The 19,170-nt window shown below is 45.5% G+C and overlaps 1 protein-coding gene across 1 annotated transcript in view; it reads left to right on the plus strand.

Moving 5' to 3' along the window:
* Positions 1 to 18,847, plus strand: part of LOC147750599 (band 4.1-like protein 2) — a 627,758-nt gene extending 608,911 nt beyond the window's left edge. The window contains exons 10-11 of the mRNA XM_086929700.1: positions 16,899 to 17,071; positions 18,660 to 18,847. Coding sequence (XP_086785826.1) covers positions 16,899 to 17,071; positions 18,660 to 18,847 — 361 coding nt within the window. The remainder of the gene's footprint in view (positions 1 to 16,898; positions 17,072 to 18,659) is intronic.
* Positions 18,848 to 19,170: the final 323 nt, after the last annotated feature.

A 19,170-nucleotide genomic window follows, 5' to 3' on the forward strand; every position in this document is an offset into this window, starting at 1 on the left:
GGATAGAGCTGAGGAAACAAAGAGCGGAACTCAAACGCACAAAATGGAACATAAAACAAGAGGCTGAAACCGAAACATGGGCAAAACTGCTATATGATACCAAAAGCAGTAATAGCGCACGTTTTTGGCAATCGGTGAACAGGATTCTGCGTCCACAATACAAAGAACCAGGCTCGCACATTATGGAACAGTCATGGATTAACTATCTCTCCAGCCACTTCAACAACCACCTGGAACAGGCAGGAGCACAAGAATCCAACAAAATAGAGCCCGACCACACAATGCCCTCGTCAGAGTCCCTGATTAAGAAGGAGCAAGGCCTACCCGAAAACACCATGGTTGCATCAGCCACTCAGCAAATAACACTAATAACAAAACAGATTCGCAAGGGCAGGAAAGAAGGCGCACCAGGTCCTAATGGCATACCGCCAGCTCTTTTTGAGGAAAAGAGCATAGAATGGGCTACTATTACGCAACTGCTATTCTGGGAAGTTAGACTCCTAAATAAAATCCCAGAATCCTGGAGAGGATCGACGATTGTCCCCATATATAAAAAAGGGGACAAAATGGATCCAAACAACTATCGTCTAGTAGCCCTCCTTGACAATGAGGCAAAATATTTTGCGGGTACTATCTTAGAGGAGATTGTATCATGGGCGGACTCTAATGAGATTATACCATTGAACCAGACCGGCTTCCGGAAAAATACTGGAACAACTACAAACATTCTGGCTATCTCACTAATGATTGATGCAGCAAAAACAAGAAAATTGCCACTGCACATGTGCTACATTGATTTCAGTGCTGCATTTGACAACATTGAGAGAGACAGGCTCTGGAGGAAACTGGCACAATGGGGAATACCGCATTCCACTTTAAGTATGCTGAAGCTTCTCCATTCTGATACCTGGGTGCAGGTGAAGCTAGGAGGCGGCACACATCTGTCATCTAAAGTCCGTACCACCAAAGGCCTCAAGCAAGGGTGCGTGCTTGCTCCAACATTGTTTAATTTGTATATGGCGGATCTACCAGGCATATTAAACACATGCAATTCCCATTCCCGAGGCTGGGAGGGAAATCCCTGAGTAACCTTTTGTACGCAGATGATGTCGTGCTACTGAGCCATACCTACATCGGCCTCAAGCAACTATTAAATCAAATGCATAGGTATGCCACGGAAAACAATCTAAAAATAAATTTGAGCAAAACTCGCACTATGTCGATAAACATACATAAAAAGCTTCAGAAGACTTGGACACTGGGCGGCCAAAACATTGAGTCAGCTTCGGACTACAAATACTTGTGAGTCATCTTTGACCAAGACGGTTCATTCTCACAGCAAAAGCTGGAAGCAAAAAGGAGAGGATCTTGCATTGCCGCCACATTAAAAAGCATAGCTAACCAACTAATGGGACCAATTCTGACTCCGTATCTGAAAATCATCCAGGCTAAGTTAAAACCTTCCATCTGCTACGGCAGTGAGGCTCTACGTGGGAGAGACTCCAAGAATCTGGACTCAATCCAGATAAAAGCTTACCGAACAAAGTTTTCGCTCCCGTCCTATACATCGCCCGCCCAACTCAGGCTGGAATTTGGATTACAAAAACAAGCTCTTGCAAGACAGGGTGCTTATATTATCTGCTGCCACAAACTTCGTTCTGCCACTACTAACACTTTAAATGTGCTGCTATGGCAAGACATTCAAAGCAGGGACGTATCTCAGGCAAGATCTTATCTGAAGACAGCCTTGGGGGCTACTAAACTATCAGCGATCTGGGATATGCAACTCGGCCACAATGCGTTAAAAAAACTGGTTTGGAAAACTGTTAAAACTCTTTCACTACTAGAGAACAAAGAGTCATTTGCTAAAAGAAATCATGCATGGATGATCATAAACTCATATAAATCCCTGACACCACAATCATACTTAAGTCAGGGTTATTCCAAGATAATAAAACGGAAGTTTTTGAAATACAGAGTAGGGGTTTTGCCCATTAGAGAGCATTTTCCACCATGGCTCAGGAGCAATGGCCACGATGCCTGCACCTTTTGCAACACAGAGAAGGGCCATATACTTCATATGACTTGCCTCTGCCAAGAGCTTCGGCCAGCACGCCAACAGCTCTTAAAGGACCAGCTTAAGCAGATAGGATCTCGTACTAGAAGGCAAGCGGTGCTGGCTTGCCTAAACCCTGCAAACACGAAACTGAACTGCAGGTATGTAAAGTTCCTTGTGATAATTGAGCAGAAACTGTCAAAAAACATTACATAGGAAACATATAGACGCTAACCAGAACTCAATGATACATGCTCTTCTGCCTCAAAAGTATTGCATCTGGACATTAGATCGGGCTTTTACTGCATGTTCTTTTAATGACGTTTTAATGAATTAATTTTTCTTATGATATTTTAATCTTCTTTTGTAAAATGTTTGCACTGGTTTTAATTAACTATGCATAATAAAAAAAAAATACCTTGAGGTATACAGTCTTTCAGTGTCTATTCCCAGAGCCTGTGTGAAAATTTACTAAATTCTTTAAAGAAAAAAAAGAAAACATATCATTAAATTGTCATCATTCTCAGCCTGTAATTTTAGAAACTCTGATTAATGCCGATGTTTCTTCCACATCTGGGTCTACAGTCCGTCAATTCAGTGCCCTTCTGGAATCCTTTTTTTCTCATCTACTCCTTCACATAAAATCTGGATCATCTTTTGTTCCTTGTCCTCCTTGTCCGCCGTACATTCTTAACATTCTTAAAACAATCGTTGAACTCATTTATCTGGCAATCATATACATGTGCAACTATCCCTAGAACTAGCAGAAATTCCACTGGTCTGAAAAAAGTCTAGTGAAGAAACTCTCTGTAGATATGACTATATTGTTTCTAGACCAATTTCTTGGTACCGTTTCTGTATAAAATTGGGTTATTTCTCGAGGGAGAGTTGAAGACCCATGCAGGCACCAACCATAATCTTTGTCAGGGCGGACCTCAAAAGTAACCAAATTAACCCGTGCTTAACCCTCTGGTAGCTTGGAACAAAAGCAGTCAGGCTTAACTTAGAGGAAGTGTGTAGTATTTATGCAGCATACAAACAATAATAAAGTGAAAACAAGCAGGAGAAAAATTCCAAACCAATTTAGAAATATAGAGTACATTTTAATAAATAATATGATACCAGAATGACAAAATCCAAGCAGTAGAACCGGAAATATTCCGTTTTAAAGCCTCTAGTGAAAAATAGCATCTGTAAAGCAGAAAACGCCACTTGTTGTCATATGTTCACTCTACACCGGGCGAAAGTCACCAGTTCAGTGCAGCTGCAGTGGAGCACGGGCCACATACAGGGACTAAATTAGTCCCTCTGAAAAGTTACCTTCTAAGTCTGGTGTGAAGGGTTCCGTTTGCCTGGTGCAGGACGTGAGAAGGAGGTTGAGTATCGTGGGAGTTCATTGTTGTAGCATGAAGTTCAGTCCAGGCATTGTGGACAGTCGTCGCTTAAAATTGATGAGCCAATCAGATATTGTGGATCGTCGTTACAGTAGCTTTGTGTTGAGGTCGTCACAGGCTGTTTTTGTAGCTACAAGTGTGGTTGCTGGTGGCGCTGGAACTTCACGTTAGTGATTGTCATGGGTACCAGAGTCTTGGTGCAAATTGGTCTATTCACGGTCATAAGAGCTCAAACTAAAGGATTTTAACCTTTTCTTTAGGAGGAGCACTCTCATGGGCGTCTGCAGAAATGTTTCCAGGGGGGGCACATTTTTAACTTCATCACCATCCCCCTTGCACCCTTCTCCCCTCTGCCTTGCACCCTTCTCACCCTCCCCCTTGCACCCTTCTCCCCTCCCCCTTGTACCCTTCTCCACCTCCGCCTTGCACCCTTTTCTACCTTGCACCATTCTCCCCTCTGCCTTGCACCATACCCCCCTCTGTCTTGCACCATTCTCCCCTGCCTTGCACCCTTCTCCCCTCTGCCTTGCACCCTTCTCCCCTCTGCCTTGCACCCTTCTCCCCTCTGCCTTGCACCCTTCTCCTCGTTGCCTTGCACCCTTCTCCCCCTCCCCCTTGCACCCGTCTCCCCTCTGCCTTGCACCCTTCTCCCCTCTGCCTTGCACCCTTCTCCCCTTTGCCTTGCACCCTTCTCCTCTCTGCCTTGCACCCTTCTCCCCCTTCCCCCTTGCACCCGTCTCCCCTCTGCCTTGCACCATTCTCCCCTCTGCCTTGCACCCTTCTCCCCCCTGCCTTGCACCCTTCTTCCCTCTGCCTTGCACCCTTCTCCCCTCTGCCTTGCACCCTTCTCCCCTTCCACCTTGCACCCCTCTCCCCTCTGCCTTGCACCCTACTCCCCTCTGCCTTGCACTCTTCTCCCCTTTGCCTTCCACCCTTCTCCCCTCTGCCTTGCACCCTTCTCCTCTCTGCCTTGCACCCTTCTCCCCTCTGCCTTGCACCCTTCTCCCCTTCCGCCTTGCACCCCTCTCCCTTCTGCCTTGCACCCTTTTCCCCTCTGCCTTGCACCCTTCTCCCCCTCCACCTTGCACCCTTCTCTACCTTGCACCCTTCTCCCCTCTGCCTTGCACCCTTCTCCCCTCCGCCTTGCACCCTTCTTCCCTCCGCCTTGCACCCTTCTCTACCTTGCACCCTTCTCCCTCTGCCATGCACCCTTCTCCCCTCTGCCTTGCACCCTTCTCCCCCTCCGCCTTGCACCCTTCTCCCCTCTGCCTTGCACCCTTCTCGCCCACTGCCTTGCACCCTTCTCTATGTTGAATCCTTTGCCTTTGCCTTGCACCCTTCTCCAATCCGCCTTGCACCCTTCTCTATGTTGCACCCTTCTCCTCTCTGCCTTGCACCCTTCTCCTCTCTGCCTTGAACCCTTCTCTCCTCTGCCTTGCACCCTTCTCGGCCACCCCCTTGCACCCTTCCCACCCAACGGCACCATTTCAAAAGCATGATGGACTAGGGTTGGCCCAGACTGGGCTTACACCGGATGCACTGGCGATCCAGGGGGGCAAGTGCCTCCTCTTGCCGCCCCCTGCAGACGCCCATGAGCACTGGTGGCACCCAAGGGTCCAGGTCCTGGTAATGTACCTCTTGGGGATCAGGGGCTCACTCATATCATATCATGTCATGTAAAGTTTTTTTCAGAATCATGAAAAAACATCCATAAAAGCAGTTGGACCAAAAAACTAATTCCATTACATCTGTTAAAAATACAGCTATATATATTAAAAAGCAATATAAACTTACACTCAAATATTAAAACCTATTACTGCCAAATTTTTCATTGAACATTTCTTTAAAAGATATTCTTACAGTTATTAAAGTACAGTAGTGAGCAGTTTTTCATTAGTTTCCAATCGCTCTTGCTCCCGTGGCTCATACTACCTGTCAATTGATTGAATATCCTTTTTACCGTGTTCTAGGCAGTGACTAATAAAATATTTTTCCTAGTATAAAAACCAGCCCATAGGAATGCTGACAATACGCAACAAATGTCTAGTGTTGGCAATGATTGCAAAAACAAATATGCAGGACGACAGTGTGTAAAACATAATTGTCAGATCACTCCAGGAGAGGCCCATAGGGCTCACGCAGCTCTATTTGCAGGTCAAGTCAGGTCCAGTTGCAGCAGGTCAGCTAGGCAGTTGTAAGGAAGCCTCTGAAACTTGTTGTTTCCTTGTGGCTCACACAGGACGTCAGTCAACTGGCCATTGAAGTTCCTATGATTAGTCTAAGATGAAGGCAAGCAGGTCCCATCTTCCTTCTTGGACATCAAGGCAGTCCTCTGGCAGCAGGGTAGTCCTTTTGTAACTTCCACAGGTACAGGAGGATTTTTAATTTTTTTTTTATTAACACCTTTATTAAGTGAAGCAGATACATACACGGCTGTGTGCCTACAACCCATCCGGGCCGGCAGCGCTAGAATGCAAACATGGACTTTGGTTGCGAATCCAATCTTACACAGCCCTGTGCCATCAACCCTGGGGTACGGCGGCGCATTAGTGCCAATGAAAGTCTTTGGCGACTGCTCCAAACACTTGTCCCCATGGTAATGTACTATGCAATGGTCAGATCTCCACACTCGCAGCAGTCTCGCTGTCAAGTCAAGTCAAGTCAAAAAGATTTATATAGCGCGCTACATACCCAGAGGGTCTCAAGGCGCTTGTAGAAGGGTGGGGAGTTACTTGTCGAATATCCACGTTTTGAGTTGCTTTCTGAATGCTAGGTGGTTCTGAGTAAGGCGAAGGTGAGTGGGAAGTGAATTCCAAGTTTTAGCTGCTAGGTAGGAGAAGGATCTACCTCCCATGGTGGTTTTGTTGATGCGAGGTACAGTGGCAAGGGCTTGGTTGGAGGATCGTAGCTGGCGGGAGGGGGTGTAGAAGGATAGTCGTGTGTTGAGGCATTCGGGTCCGATTTCGTAGAGTGCTTTGTGTGCGTGGGTTAGGAGCCGGAAAGTGATCCTCTTATTGACGGGGAGCCAGTGGAGGTTTTTCAGGTGATCAGAGATGTGTTCTTTACGCGGGATGTCTAATATGAGCCTGGCTGAGGCGTTCTGGATGCGTTGTAGTTTTTTCTGGAGTTTTGCGGTGGTGCCGGCGTAGAGGGTGTTTCCGTAGTCCAGTCGGCTCGTGACCAGAGCGTGGGTGACTGTTTTTCTAGTTTCGGTAGGGATCCAGCGAAATGTTTTTTTGAGCATGCGAAGAATGTTGAAACAAGATGAAGAAACGGCGTTGACTTGTCTGTTCATCGAAAGTGAGGAATCCAGGATGACGCCCAGGTTCCGTGCGTGGTCCGTCGGGATGGGTGCTTTTCCAAGGGCCTCTGGCCACCAAGAGTCGTCCCAGGCGGAGGGGGAGGTACCTAAGATGAGGACTTCTGTTTTGTCTGAGTTCAGTTTCAGACGGCTGTGCTTCATCCATTCGGCTACTTCTTTCATTCCTTCGTGTAGGTTGGTTTTGGCCGTGTTAGGGCCTCTGGTGAGTGATAGGATCAGTTGAGTGTCGTCGGCGTAGGAGATGATGTTGAGGTTATGTTGGCGTGCGATGGCCGCGAGGGGGCTCATGTAGACGTTGAAGAGGGTGGGACTGAGTGAGGACCCTTGAGGTACGCCGCAGATGACTTCAGTGGCCTCTGACTTGAATGGTGGAAGGCGGACTCTCTGGGTTCTTCCGGAGAGGAACGAGGTGATCCATTCCAGTGCTTTTCCTTGGATTCCGATGTTTTTGAGGCGTTGTAGAAGGGTGCTATGGCAGACTGTGTCGAAGGCTGCGGAGAGGTCGAGGAGGATGAGGGCGACTGTGTCTCCATTGTCCAGTAGAGTTCGAATGTCGTCTGTTGCTGCGATGAGGGCGGTTTCGGTGCTGTGCTTGGCTCGGAAGCCGGACTGTGAGGAGTCGAGGGATTTGTTGGTTTCGAGGAATGCGGCGAGCTGGTTGTTGACAGCTTTCTTGATGACTTTGGCCGGGAATGGAAGGAGTGAGATAGGGCGATAGTTTTTGAGTTCGGTGAGGTCAGCTGTGGGTTTCTTCAGGAGGGCGCTGAGTTCGGCATGTTTCCAGCTTTCCGGGAAGGTTGCGGATTTGAGGGAGCAGTTGATGACGTCTCGGAGGTGCGGTGCAATAATGGAGTCTGCTTTGTTAAAGATGTGGTGAGGGCAAGGGTCAGTGGGGGATCCTGAGTGGATAGAGTTCATTAGACGGATGGTGTCCTCAGTGGAGATTGGCATCCAGTCATTGAGGATGTTCAGGGGGGGTGGGGGTCCTGCAGGGGATTGGGAGGGTTGGTCTTCGGATTGGTTGTCGAAGCTGTTGCGGATGTCTGCAATTTTGTTGTGGAAGAATGAGGCTAGGGAGTCGCAGAGGGCTTGAGAGGGGGTGATGTCGTTGGAGTTGGCTGAGGGGTTGGTAAATTCCTTGACGATATTGAATAATTCCTTGCTGTTGTGGGCGTTGTTATCTAGACGGTCCTTGAAGGCTGCTTTCTTGGCATTTCGGATTAGTTGGTGGTGTATGCGGGTGGCGTTTTTGAAGGCGTCCTTGGTGCTGGTGGTTGGGTCTTTTTTCCAGGCCTTCTCGAGGGAGCGACAGAGTTTCTTGGATTTCTTAAGATCATCGTTGAACCAGGAGGCCTTCTTGCTGCTTAGTTTGATTTGTCGTTTTTTCAGTGGTGCTAGGATGTCGGCGCTGTTGGATAACCATTGGGTGAGGTTGGTGGCTGCTTGGTCTGGGTTTGAGGAGTGGGCGGGGGGCTTTTGAAGAAGCGAAGAGGAGATCTGGTCGATGGTGATTTTGTTCCAGTTTCTTTGCAGAGTGGGTTGGGGGTGGTTGTTGGATGTGGGCTTGTTGTAGGTGAAGTGAACGCAGCTGTGGTCAGTCCAAAGGAGAGCTGTGGTGTGGCTGAAGGAAATATGCTTGCTGGAGGTGAAGATAGGGTCGAGTGTGTGACCTGCGATGTGGGTGGGGGTGGTGACAAGTTGTTTAAGTCCGAGGTTTGCGAGGTTGTCCAAAAGGGTGGTGGTGTTGCAGTTGTTGTTCTTTTCAAGGTGAAAGTTGAGGTCTCCCAAAAGGATGTAGTCCTCGGAGGGGAGCGCGTGTGGAGTGATGAAGTCCGTGATGTCTTCACTGAATTGTGCGCGGGGTCCTGGTGGCCTGTAAAGGAGGGTGCCTCTGAGTGTGGTCTTGGGGTCGATGTGGATCTGGAAGTGAAGGTGTTCAGAGTTGGCGAGATTGACGTCTGAGCTGGTTGAGATGCGGATGGATTTCTTATGGACGATAGCGATGCCTCCTCCTGTGTGGCCGGTACGATCCTTGCGAATGATCTTATAGCCTTCCGGGATGGCAATGGTGATGTCTGGGGCTGAAGAGGCATTCATCCATGTTTCTGTTAGGAAGGCGACGTCCGGAGAGATGGTGTCTAGTAGGTTCCAGAGGTCAATGGCGTGCCTGTGGACCGAGCGGGTGTTGAGCAGGATGCATTGTAGGTGGTTGGGGTCGGGTATCTGTTGTGTGTTCTTAGATGAGGAGTTGTTCTTGGTGCCGTCGAACTTGCAGGAGATGCAGGAAAAGGGTCCATGGGTGTGTCCAGGGGCGGCTTGGGCGCAGTTGGGGGATCGGCCGGGGTTAAGGGCTAGGAGGGTGGTGGCATCGTAAGTAGTGCGGGAGGGATGGACATTACGAGGACCAGGGGCTCTGGCGCTGGGCGCGGTCCAGGCGCGGACCGGCGTAGACGGGCTTACCTTTGGCGCACCTTCGGCGCGAATGGGGCGCGGTCGCTGCGCGTGGACGCTGCGCGCAAAAGCCACTGTCATAAGTGGATAGTCGAAGGGGAGAGGCGAGGCAGGCTCAGCCGGGAGGCGGGAGCGTGATTGGAGGGACGGGCTAGGACGTCACAGGGAAGCAAATGGCTGCAACAACAACAAACACTTAACGCAGGGAGAGGTTGGGGCGAGCAGTGGGGTGCAATGATCAAAATATCTATTTTAGAAGAGAAATGGCTAACATAGAGTAGCGCTATGAGCACAGCACAATGAGAATGACAGGCGGCGCTATGAAATTAGGCACAGAGCAAACACAGAGCAGCAATCCCAAAGCAGCAAAGCAGCGCTGAGGACAGAGCGAGTCAAATGCACAATGCGGCGCTATGGTAGATTCAGCTGAAGAATGCAGATATTACAAGCAGCGTGGGAGAAGCGCTACGATACCCAGCAGGAGAACAGAGGGGAGCAACCGGATCTGCACGAGTCAGGACGGTCACAGCTCTCGGGGGGAGGGGTCGGTCTAATCTATCTGTGGGAGGCAAGCTCAGCTGGGAGGCAGGAGCGTGATTGGAGGGACGGGCTAGGACGTCACAGGGAAGCAAATGGCTGCAACAACAACAAACACTTAACGCAGGGAGAGGTTGGGGCGAGCAGTGGGGTGCAATGATCAAAATATCTATTTTAGAAGAGAAATGGCTAACATAGAGTAGCGCTATGAGCACAGCACAATGAGAATGACAGGCGGCGCTATGAAATTAGGCACAGAGCAAACACAGAGCAGCAATCCCAAAGCAGCAAAGCAGCGCTGAGGACAGAGCGAGTCAAATGCACAATGCGGCGCTATGGTAGATTCAGCTGAAGAATGCAGATATTACAAGCAGCGTGGGAGAAGCGCTACGATACCCAGCAGGAGAACAGAGGGGAGCAACCGGATCTGCACGAGTCAGGACGCTCAACCAAAGAAAATGAAGGTGTGTTTTTTCCTTTTGTTTTCCCCCCCCTTATCTAAGGAAGAACTGTCCCCCCCTCCCTCTTACCAACCAAGTGAACCCCAAAACTCCCCCCCCCAACTGCGCTTCTAGTTCACTGTCTATAATGTTGTACAGGGCCCCAGGGGAGGGCCGCGCCGTGTCGTGGTGTTCTCGTCCCGAGTGCAAGCCCGGGGGATCAAAGCTCGCTCCTGTGTCCCCCCAGGGCAGTGTCCAGTGTTCGTCCCCCCGTTTGTCGCGTCCTAACGTGGTCGACCCGCTATCAGCCGCCCAACAGCCTCCCAGTCCAGGCGCTCCCCCCGCCGTTCCCCTCTACCCCATGTCCTGTGTGTCCCGCTCCGGGGTGTGGTGCCGCTGCGCTCCCTCTGTGGCCTCCCGTGGCATGTCAGCAGTGTCGTCTCTTGTGTGTCTAAAGGCGTTATATAAACTCCAAAAGTTTTTTGGGTGGCTAGTAGGGGGAAGGAGTTCAATGTAGTGTTCCGTTTGAGTGCTGCAATATACCATGTCTCTGGCCCATTGTAATTTGGTCGGCGTCGGTCCCCTCATCCAGCACTGCGCTATCGTGCGTCTCGCCAGAAGCAAGCCCATGTCTGTCAGTCTCCTGTACGCCACCGGTAGTGCCTTGGAGTAGCCCAGCAGCGCCAATGCCGGGTCCATTGGTAGCTCATAGTTTAATATCTCGCTGAGCTCCGCAATAACTGCCTCCAGGTACAGGAGGATTATAAAGAGTGACTCTGCTGGTCCAATATTTATACCTTGTGCCAGCCCTTGTGTGAGGGCACTCCCTCTCCTACCCCACATCTGGTTCTGAAAAGTTGTTCTCCCTCCACTGTCAAGGCTCCAAACTTCTGCGAATGGCAAAAGGCAGGGCAAGTCTGGAGTCATGTTCCTTTGAGCAGGAGGAAAAGCTCTTTAAAGTGTAAATGGGGCTGAGTGAAGGCCCTTCCCAGTCATCCGATCAGGAAGACCCATACTTTCTGCACCTAACTTCCCTTTGTGTCACTGTCTGGAAGGAATACAGAAACCCCAACAGCAGAGCCATTCACAGTCATGTGACACTGGCAGAAGGCACACATGGTTGGGAGAAGAAAATGCCAACCCTCTAAAGGGGTCATTTTCAGAAATGTAACTTAAAATCTAACTTCACCGTAAAAAAGGATTTTAAATGGCTATTCATTTTAGTGTAAACAGCATATCTCTATTTTCAACCAATCTAGAGTTAGTACTTTTTAAGTGTAATAAAGTAACCCAGTTTCAGACAGTGAAACGTGCTGATTATGTGTAGGCCAATTTTACCATGTTTCCATCAAGATTATTGAAAAAACTGTTTAATTCTCAACTGTCAGGATACATGGAAGACAACTCTTTTCGATCCTTAACCTTCAGGGTCTAGACCAGAAAATAGCACAGAATATGTGTTACATTGCTGTGACTGAGGACTTGAGAATGATTCTGGACCTAGATGGCAGGGCAACCTAGGTCCTTTTATTTATTGGTGACATTCGGCATGGTATCATACAATGTCTTATTATTCAGACTTCTGGATTTTGGCATGTGAAAGAAAGCATTGTTATGATACCTTAATTTCTTTCAGATAGGGTACAGTTTCCTTGCAACCTTATCAATCCATTTTTTTTTCTTGCGATGTCGTGCTCCTGAGAGCTGATCATTAATCCCCACATCATAAAACACTTAGTCATACCCTCTGGCATCCCTTGTATGATCCTTTGGATTTAGTATGGTTTCTTAACACTATATTTTGGTGTCTGTCTCCAACAACTTTAAAACTACAAAAACAAACTTCTGGAAGTGCATATCAGCTGTGACACTAAGGATGAGGCATAACTGCCTTAAACTGAATGTAGACAAAATGAAGGGGGTATTGGTAATCTCTCATGAGTGTGGTCTCCTGATTTGTGGGCAAGTGAGTTTGAGGCACCTCCCACCAGCCAATTCAGCTAAAAATCTAGGTGTTCTCACTAGTGTCTTACTCTTTTCTGTCTTGTTTGTCATAGCTGTGACAACAGCAAGGTCCACAAGTTGCACTCACCCAGAGGTCAGCAAGCCACCAATTCATATGAGAAGATGAGTCAATGGTCCGGCATGGCCCCAAGAACCAAACCATAATCTGAACCACCAAAAGATCCATCATGTAAATTAAGAAAAACAAATGTGCTGCAAAATTATGACAAGTCTGCTTGTCAGGGCACACAATAACATCATAGAATGCCAAGGTGATTGGTTTTCTTGGCAGACATAGTCTTATCTTTTTATGGATTCCTGTACCGTTGCATGGTAGGTCTTCACTAATTTTGGGTTTCACCTGCGTAGCCCTTGCGCTGTGCTTGTGAAATCAATTGTATTTAATATACATTTTAAAAGGCTCTTGCTTTTCATTGCCTCGTTTGCTTGCCACACAAAAAACGTATTATTAATCTCATAGGCGAAACCTAATGCATTTACCAGTGCTTGTTTGTTTATTGTTGGAGAGCAAACTTTGTTCATTACCGCAACTCAGTCTCGCCTTATTAATGTCAGACAGAGAGAGAACCAGCTAATGTTTTTAGTCCCATCTCTAATATGTTTGATATGGTGAAAGAACTTGTTTCAGATAATTATGTGTTTGATTCCAGTATATTTGATTATTCAAACCAGTGTAACATTGCCCTCAGAGAGGAGAGCTATTCTTTCCAGTATGGTTTAATATCTGGTTGAAATGGTGAGAGTCTAGTTTGACCCTGTGTGGCAATTCGGAGACCTAGGCACATTGAAAAACAAATGTTCTGCTCTGGTTATGCCCATTTTGCCTGCTGGTGGGAGAGAGATATTTTAACTGCTTGCTTTACATTTCTGACAAAACTCCCATCACTTCATGCAATGTCGCATTTTCCATCTCTGCCCATGCAATTTATTTTATTTCTGCTAAACAACAAACTAAGTACTTCTTCCTTAGGGTTCAGAGTGCCATAGCTCAACACCTGCTGTGACAGGATAAATGAGACCACATCTCTAACTTTCTTAAGTCCATTCATTAGTTTCTATAAACGACAAGCATTTGGTAAAGCGAATAAGTAAGGGGTTAATGTTCTAAAGCAAAAATGTTAGGAGACACAAAGTAGGGAGCCAGCAGGAATGGAGAGAGAGGGGTGTATTTGTAAAGTACTCCTCCTTGCAGTTAAATGCAAGCCCTGTAATGGAGATGGAATGACGTACTCAACTGGCCAATAGCATCCTGGGACAGATGTCTACTCCACTGGGCTGAGCCATATTGTAATTGACAAACTCTTAAGGGAGTGGCTGGAAGAGTCTGGTGGAAGAAAGCTAGTTGTTGAAAGGGGCGGACCCAAAGCCTACTCTACTTATTGTAAGCAATAGGTCTGTTCGACAACGGTGCTGTAAAACCAGCGTCTGAAAACTGGATTGACTTTAGTCATCTTATTGCAGCATGTGCAAATCTGAGCCAACTTTTAACTGGCAAGTCTCTGGTAAGACTCTCAGATCCGTGAAATGGCACAGCCTCAAGGACAGCAAGAATGGATAGATGGCTGTGACTCCTCTATTGTTGCAGCAAAACTTTGGAACACCTTGCCTTTCTTTGGTTTATCTTTGTTGAAGTTTAGGAAGGGCACAAAAAGACTTGGTTATTCTCTTCGATGCAGTCGGGGGTAGGGTGCTAGGATGATTGTCAAAGTCTGTTGTTCGATCTTTTGCCTAATGCCTAAACCCCCCACATCAATCTACTCCTGTTGCCCACGGCCATGGGCTCTATAATCCTCTCTTAAATCAAGTAATTTTGAGCCTGAGCAAGGTGTATGTACGCATTTGTAGAAATATTTGTTCAAATGTGCATTCTGGATTCTGGGTGCAGATTGTAGGTGCTTGCTGCTTTGATCTCTCTATTTTTTGCATTCTGATTGTGTCCTGGCTGTGGGTGTGCAGAGTCACCATAGATTGTGATCTTATCAATCAGCGAACTGGGGTACTGGTCATGATGGCATGAGATTAATGTTTACAGTTGCTGTGATCACTTCTAAATTGTAGTAGCTGGGTCTACTCTAATATGTCCACAGGCTTGTTAATTCAATTATATTTTTGCTCGCAGTACTAAATCCCTTAGCTCAAATTTTCTATTTATTGGCCACTCAGAAGCAATGTATGTGACACCACTATGCAATAATTCCTAAATTAGACCCTACTACCAACATGACCATTTATAGGAAGCCATTAAGTGTTGTTTGAGTATTCAGTTGATTAGGGGCTGCAATTTTAAAATCATCTGAATCTAAAGGCAACATTTAAAAATCTATCATTTAAGGGATGGCACTGTTCTACATTAATACGGTGTTTTCCGATGTGTTCACAAATCATCAGGATTGTCCAGCATCAGTACACTTGTATTGCATGAAGGACAGACTTGTTTTATAATTTGGCTCTTTAACAGTAAGAAATGCAGTAGGTTCAATTTTCCTGAATTGCAAATGCTTAAGTTTTGCTCTAAATATTAAAAATGCTATATTTTAATTACACTGTCTATATCAAATATATGTCTAGTTATTACAAATATATCATTGCTTCGTAGACAAAATGTATGCAGCAATTTTACCTTCTTTGTTTTTTTCAATATTCTTTTTTTTGTGGACTCATAGCCATAGAGATTGTGAACATGCCTAGTGTTTTTTTAAAGATTGGCTTTTTGTCTTACATTTGGGTTTCTTGCATCAAAATTATTCCTCGGTTTCCCATTTGTACTTTTATTATTCGACTGAATTTGAAGGTAGTTTGTTACAATGAAGAAAGATCCATGGTCTCCAGTTGTATTTAGGATCATAACTTTATTAGAGATAATCAAGAGACCCCACCAGGAGCAGTTCCACTGCTCAGCCCTTCAAGCCAACTGACATCTGCTTACTCAACAACCCACCCAACATTCCAATTACATCATCAAGGGCCAAGCAGGACAGCAGGGGGAAATCACAGGGAGGATGTACAAGACATGTACATTACAACACATCCCCCTTTTATCAAAATCAACAAATGTAACATAAGCAAACATGCAAAACAAATCACAAGAAAGTAAAAGTGCAAAGATGTAAAAGCACAAAGAGAGTGTTAAGAAAATTAAGAAACAAAGAGCCAAATAACACAACGATTCGACATCTAAGTACAAAATCTTCTCAAGCCAACTGACATCTGCTTACTCAACAACCCACCCAACATTCCAATTACATCATCAAGGGCCAAGCAGGACAGCAGGTGGAAAACACAGGGAGGATGTACAAGACATGTACATTACAACATAGTTCTTGCTACCTTTTCCCATTGTTACCTGATCTTTTTGCTTGAAATATTCAGCCCTCATTGCTACTAGATGCCTACCTTAAAATTGAGTTGATAAACATTGTTTGGCGATGGGATAATAAAAAAATCAGGAGCTTATATGATCAGTTAGTGGGCACAGTGAGCCAGTAACGACATTGTGATAGACTAATAAGATCAAAGATTTTAGAAGCCCAAAAACGATGGAGGTTTATTGAGACCCTTGATAAGGTTTTGTTTCCCTGCTCTACATACCGTGCCCAGGGAGAAAAATAAATGTATATGTAAGCAAGCAGCCCATGCACTCCTAATGATAACTTGCAACTCCTCAAAAATCTTTTTACACACCCTTCTGGCTTTTTCTGAATTGTACATATACTGATTGGAAAGCAGAAGTTTTGCTGAAATGTTTCAGTAGAACACCTCCCCGGCATCATGTGTTCTCCAAATAACAGCAGTCATTCAATCTGCTCTTAGTTCTATTTCAAATATTGCATATAATGCACATGAGTGGGTATAATTTGATAACATATTTGTCATGTAGAACAGGTTAATCACAATTTAAATGTGTTCGGTTACCTTGGTGGTCTAAAAATCGAATTTGTATGCTATAGGATGGATGCCTGTTAATGATCAACTAAAGTATACACAAAAGTGACCCACTAAAGTATATAAAAAAGTGATGGATGGAATGCCTGAATTAATCTCAGCCACTGGTAGTTACTCGGGCCTAAACACAATCAACCGTTATTTTGATTAATTATTACAGTTTGTGAACATTTTGCAATTTTAAAGGTATTTATGTAAAAACATGTGACCTCTTATGGAAACTTTCTTTGCTCTAGTATGGGACACTGTTCTCTATGGCTAATCGGCTGGGTTATTTTCGAGTCATAGTCGCTGGAAGGGTCATTTGTTTATGACCTTGCCGTGTAAATAGAAAAAAGGTTTACATGGAAGGCATCCAGAAAACACGTACCTTTAAGGAGGAACAACTTTACGAAATTTAGAATCCAGCATTTTACCAAATGAAAGGCACTCGACTCGAGTGTGCAGTCCCGTTGACTGTCACTGCATGTTTTCTACGGTTTTCGGGCAAGCAGAGATTGGAAGAGACACCTGATTCTGATCGAAGTATCACAACATTTTATTTGACTTTAATGAAAGCTTTAATCAAGTTATTATGAGCGAGGGTGGAAAATGAATTACTCTTCTAAAGGTGCTTTACCAAGTTGGAGGATGTCAATAGGACGTAACCTGTTACTGATACTCTTATTAATGTTCTGTTTCCTTATATTACCACATTTTTACCTCTTGGCTGGTGTCTGTCATTGCCACAGGCTCAAGTCACCTGATAAACCTCCGAGAGCCAAGTTCCTAACTTTGGGTTCCAAGTTCCGCTTCAGAGGCCGCACTCAGGCAGAGGCGGAATGGGAGAGTACCAGGATAGCCAGGCTGGCCCCCTATTTTGAGCGCACCTCTAGCATTCATGTCTCCAGGAGCCTCGATGGAGGTAAGTAATAACGAGCATTGGCACTGCTAATGGGTCTAGTATTTGTGAGAGCTAGTTATTGGTGTTGTAAATGACAATGTTTTTTGCCGATGTATTTTAGCTCGGGGGTGGAGTGGATGTAGTATGTGGTGTGGAAGAGCGTTATGTGGGTTGGATTGGATTGGAATTGTTAGTGCTGGGATTGTGTGGAGTGGACTTGTTTAGTGGTGTCATGGAATTATGTGGCATGGTGTATGGATAGGGGTGAAGACATTTCTATTCAGAGAATGTTGTATTTGTTAATAGAGTTTGGAGCGTAGTGTGCTCAAATGAATTCAACAGAAGGTGGAGCCTGGGGCACGTGTGCATGCAACTGAACATCGACAATGTACCTGTAGCATGTGGTGCACTTTGGGTTTTGTATGTGCTATTTTTTGCCTTCAGTAAACTTCTAGGACGGATGTATGACATTACAACGCATGCTTTTACCACGCATGCTGCTACAACTCAGTTTGTACAACGCATGCTTTTACCATGCATGCTGCTACAACTCAGTTTGTACAACGCATGCTGTTACAACGCATAGCGCTTAGGGGTGCTGGATAGTGAATAGTTTAATTTACTATTCCAACTCCAGTCCCCATGGATAGTAGGGAAGGTGTTGGATAGTAAATTAAATCCATTCCCTATCCTAGAGCGCCCCCCAGTACAATGCGTTGTAATGACATGCGTTGTAATAGTTGCGTCGTAAAGGCACTGCGTGGTAAAACTTTCGTTGTAAAGGATGTTTCCCTTCTAGGACGCAACAGTGCGTCATGTGATCACTGGTTAGTCTAAAAGTGGCGTGCCATATATGGGCTTTTAAAAACCAGTCAGGCCTAATGGGTTCTAGTAGGACCATTGCACACTTACCCGTTATATGCTGTTTGTAATTATGTGCATGTGCAGTAAATTTGCCCAGCGCATACACACAGTGTATCTTATCTGCATATGTGTGCATATTCATGAATAACATAAGAAAATGTAAGCGAAGCCTACATGCAGGATGCACTGTTCCTAGAGAATTTAAATTCTCAACAACTTAAGTAATATTTTCCTACTCTAAAAAATGAATAGTCTGTCAACTTCTCTTACATTCAGTGAATTTATTATTCAACATGGATTTTCAAGCAAAGCAATACTATGTTTCTGCATAATATTATCATAATCCAACACAAACCCAACATCTGTGTATGTTATTTCTGATAATGAGTCTTGTGAAGATCATACATATATTTATATGATTATATACATAACTGTCTTTGAAAAAATAATTATTTTCATAACACAATGACATCAAAGTACTGAAGAAGTGTCGCCCGATGCATTTCGGGAAGCCCTGTTCCCTTCTTCAGGGGCGAATACCTAAAAGAATGTAATATAAAAAAAATATATAAATACATAATCTGACTTTTATAGCGATTATATTCTGTGCAAAGGGGGAAAAAATCATCAATAACATGGCTCTCAGATAATCTGAGCAGAGGGTTACCACAACATGCGCGCCCTGTGTTTCATACAGTGTATGTACTGAGCCTGCTGAAGTCAATGTGTGTTGTCTCCCCATCAGCTGCAATGGGTGCCATCACTGACCAGAGCCTGATAAGCGAGGTGGCTACCTCTAGCAAAGCTGTGCATGAAGATTTCCCTCGCATTGGTGGTGCTGAAGGTGGAACAGCCACAGGAACCTCCTGGTGGCAAGCAGGGGTAAGGCTAGCTGAGATGTTTTGCTGTTTGCGCAGGACTGCCTTAGAATGAGACAGATCTGAATCCATGTTTTTTGCCATGAACCGCATGTGAAGTGACTAAAGGTATTTTTCTCTTGGGTATGCAGTGGAGCACGTGCATGCTATCGCATGTTTGTGCCGTCTGTCCATTTCATAAAAATTCTTTAAAACAATGTGTTTTGTATTTTGCCATTAGTCAGCTTCTTGCTGCTTTCTAAATGTTTGGAAAAATATACAGACTCAAAAGCGCCAAAATAACTTGGCCATGAAGATGTTTTTGAAGTCTTGCTCAGTTTTTCGCTGGAGGTGATGTTAGCACATGGGTTGAATTGCTGATGTCTTATGACACACAGC

The sequence above is a fragment of the Lissotriton vulgaris genome, chromosome 1_1, assembly GCF_964263255.1.
Source record: "Lissotriton vulgaris chromosome 1_1, aLisVul1.2, whole genome shotgun sequence".
NCBI classification, from domain to species: Eukaryota; Metazoa; Chordata; class Amphibia; order Caudata; family Salamandridae; genus Lissotriton; species Lissotriton vulgaris.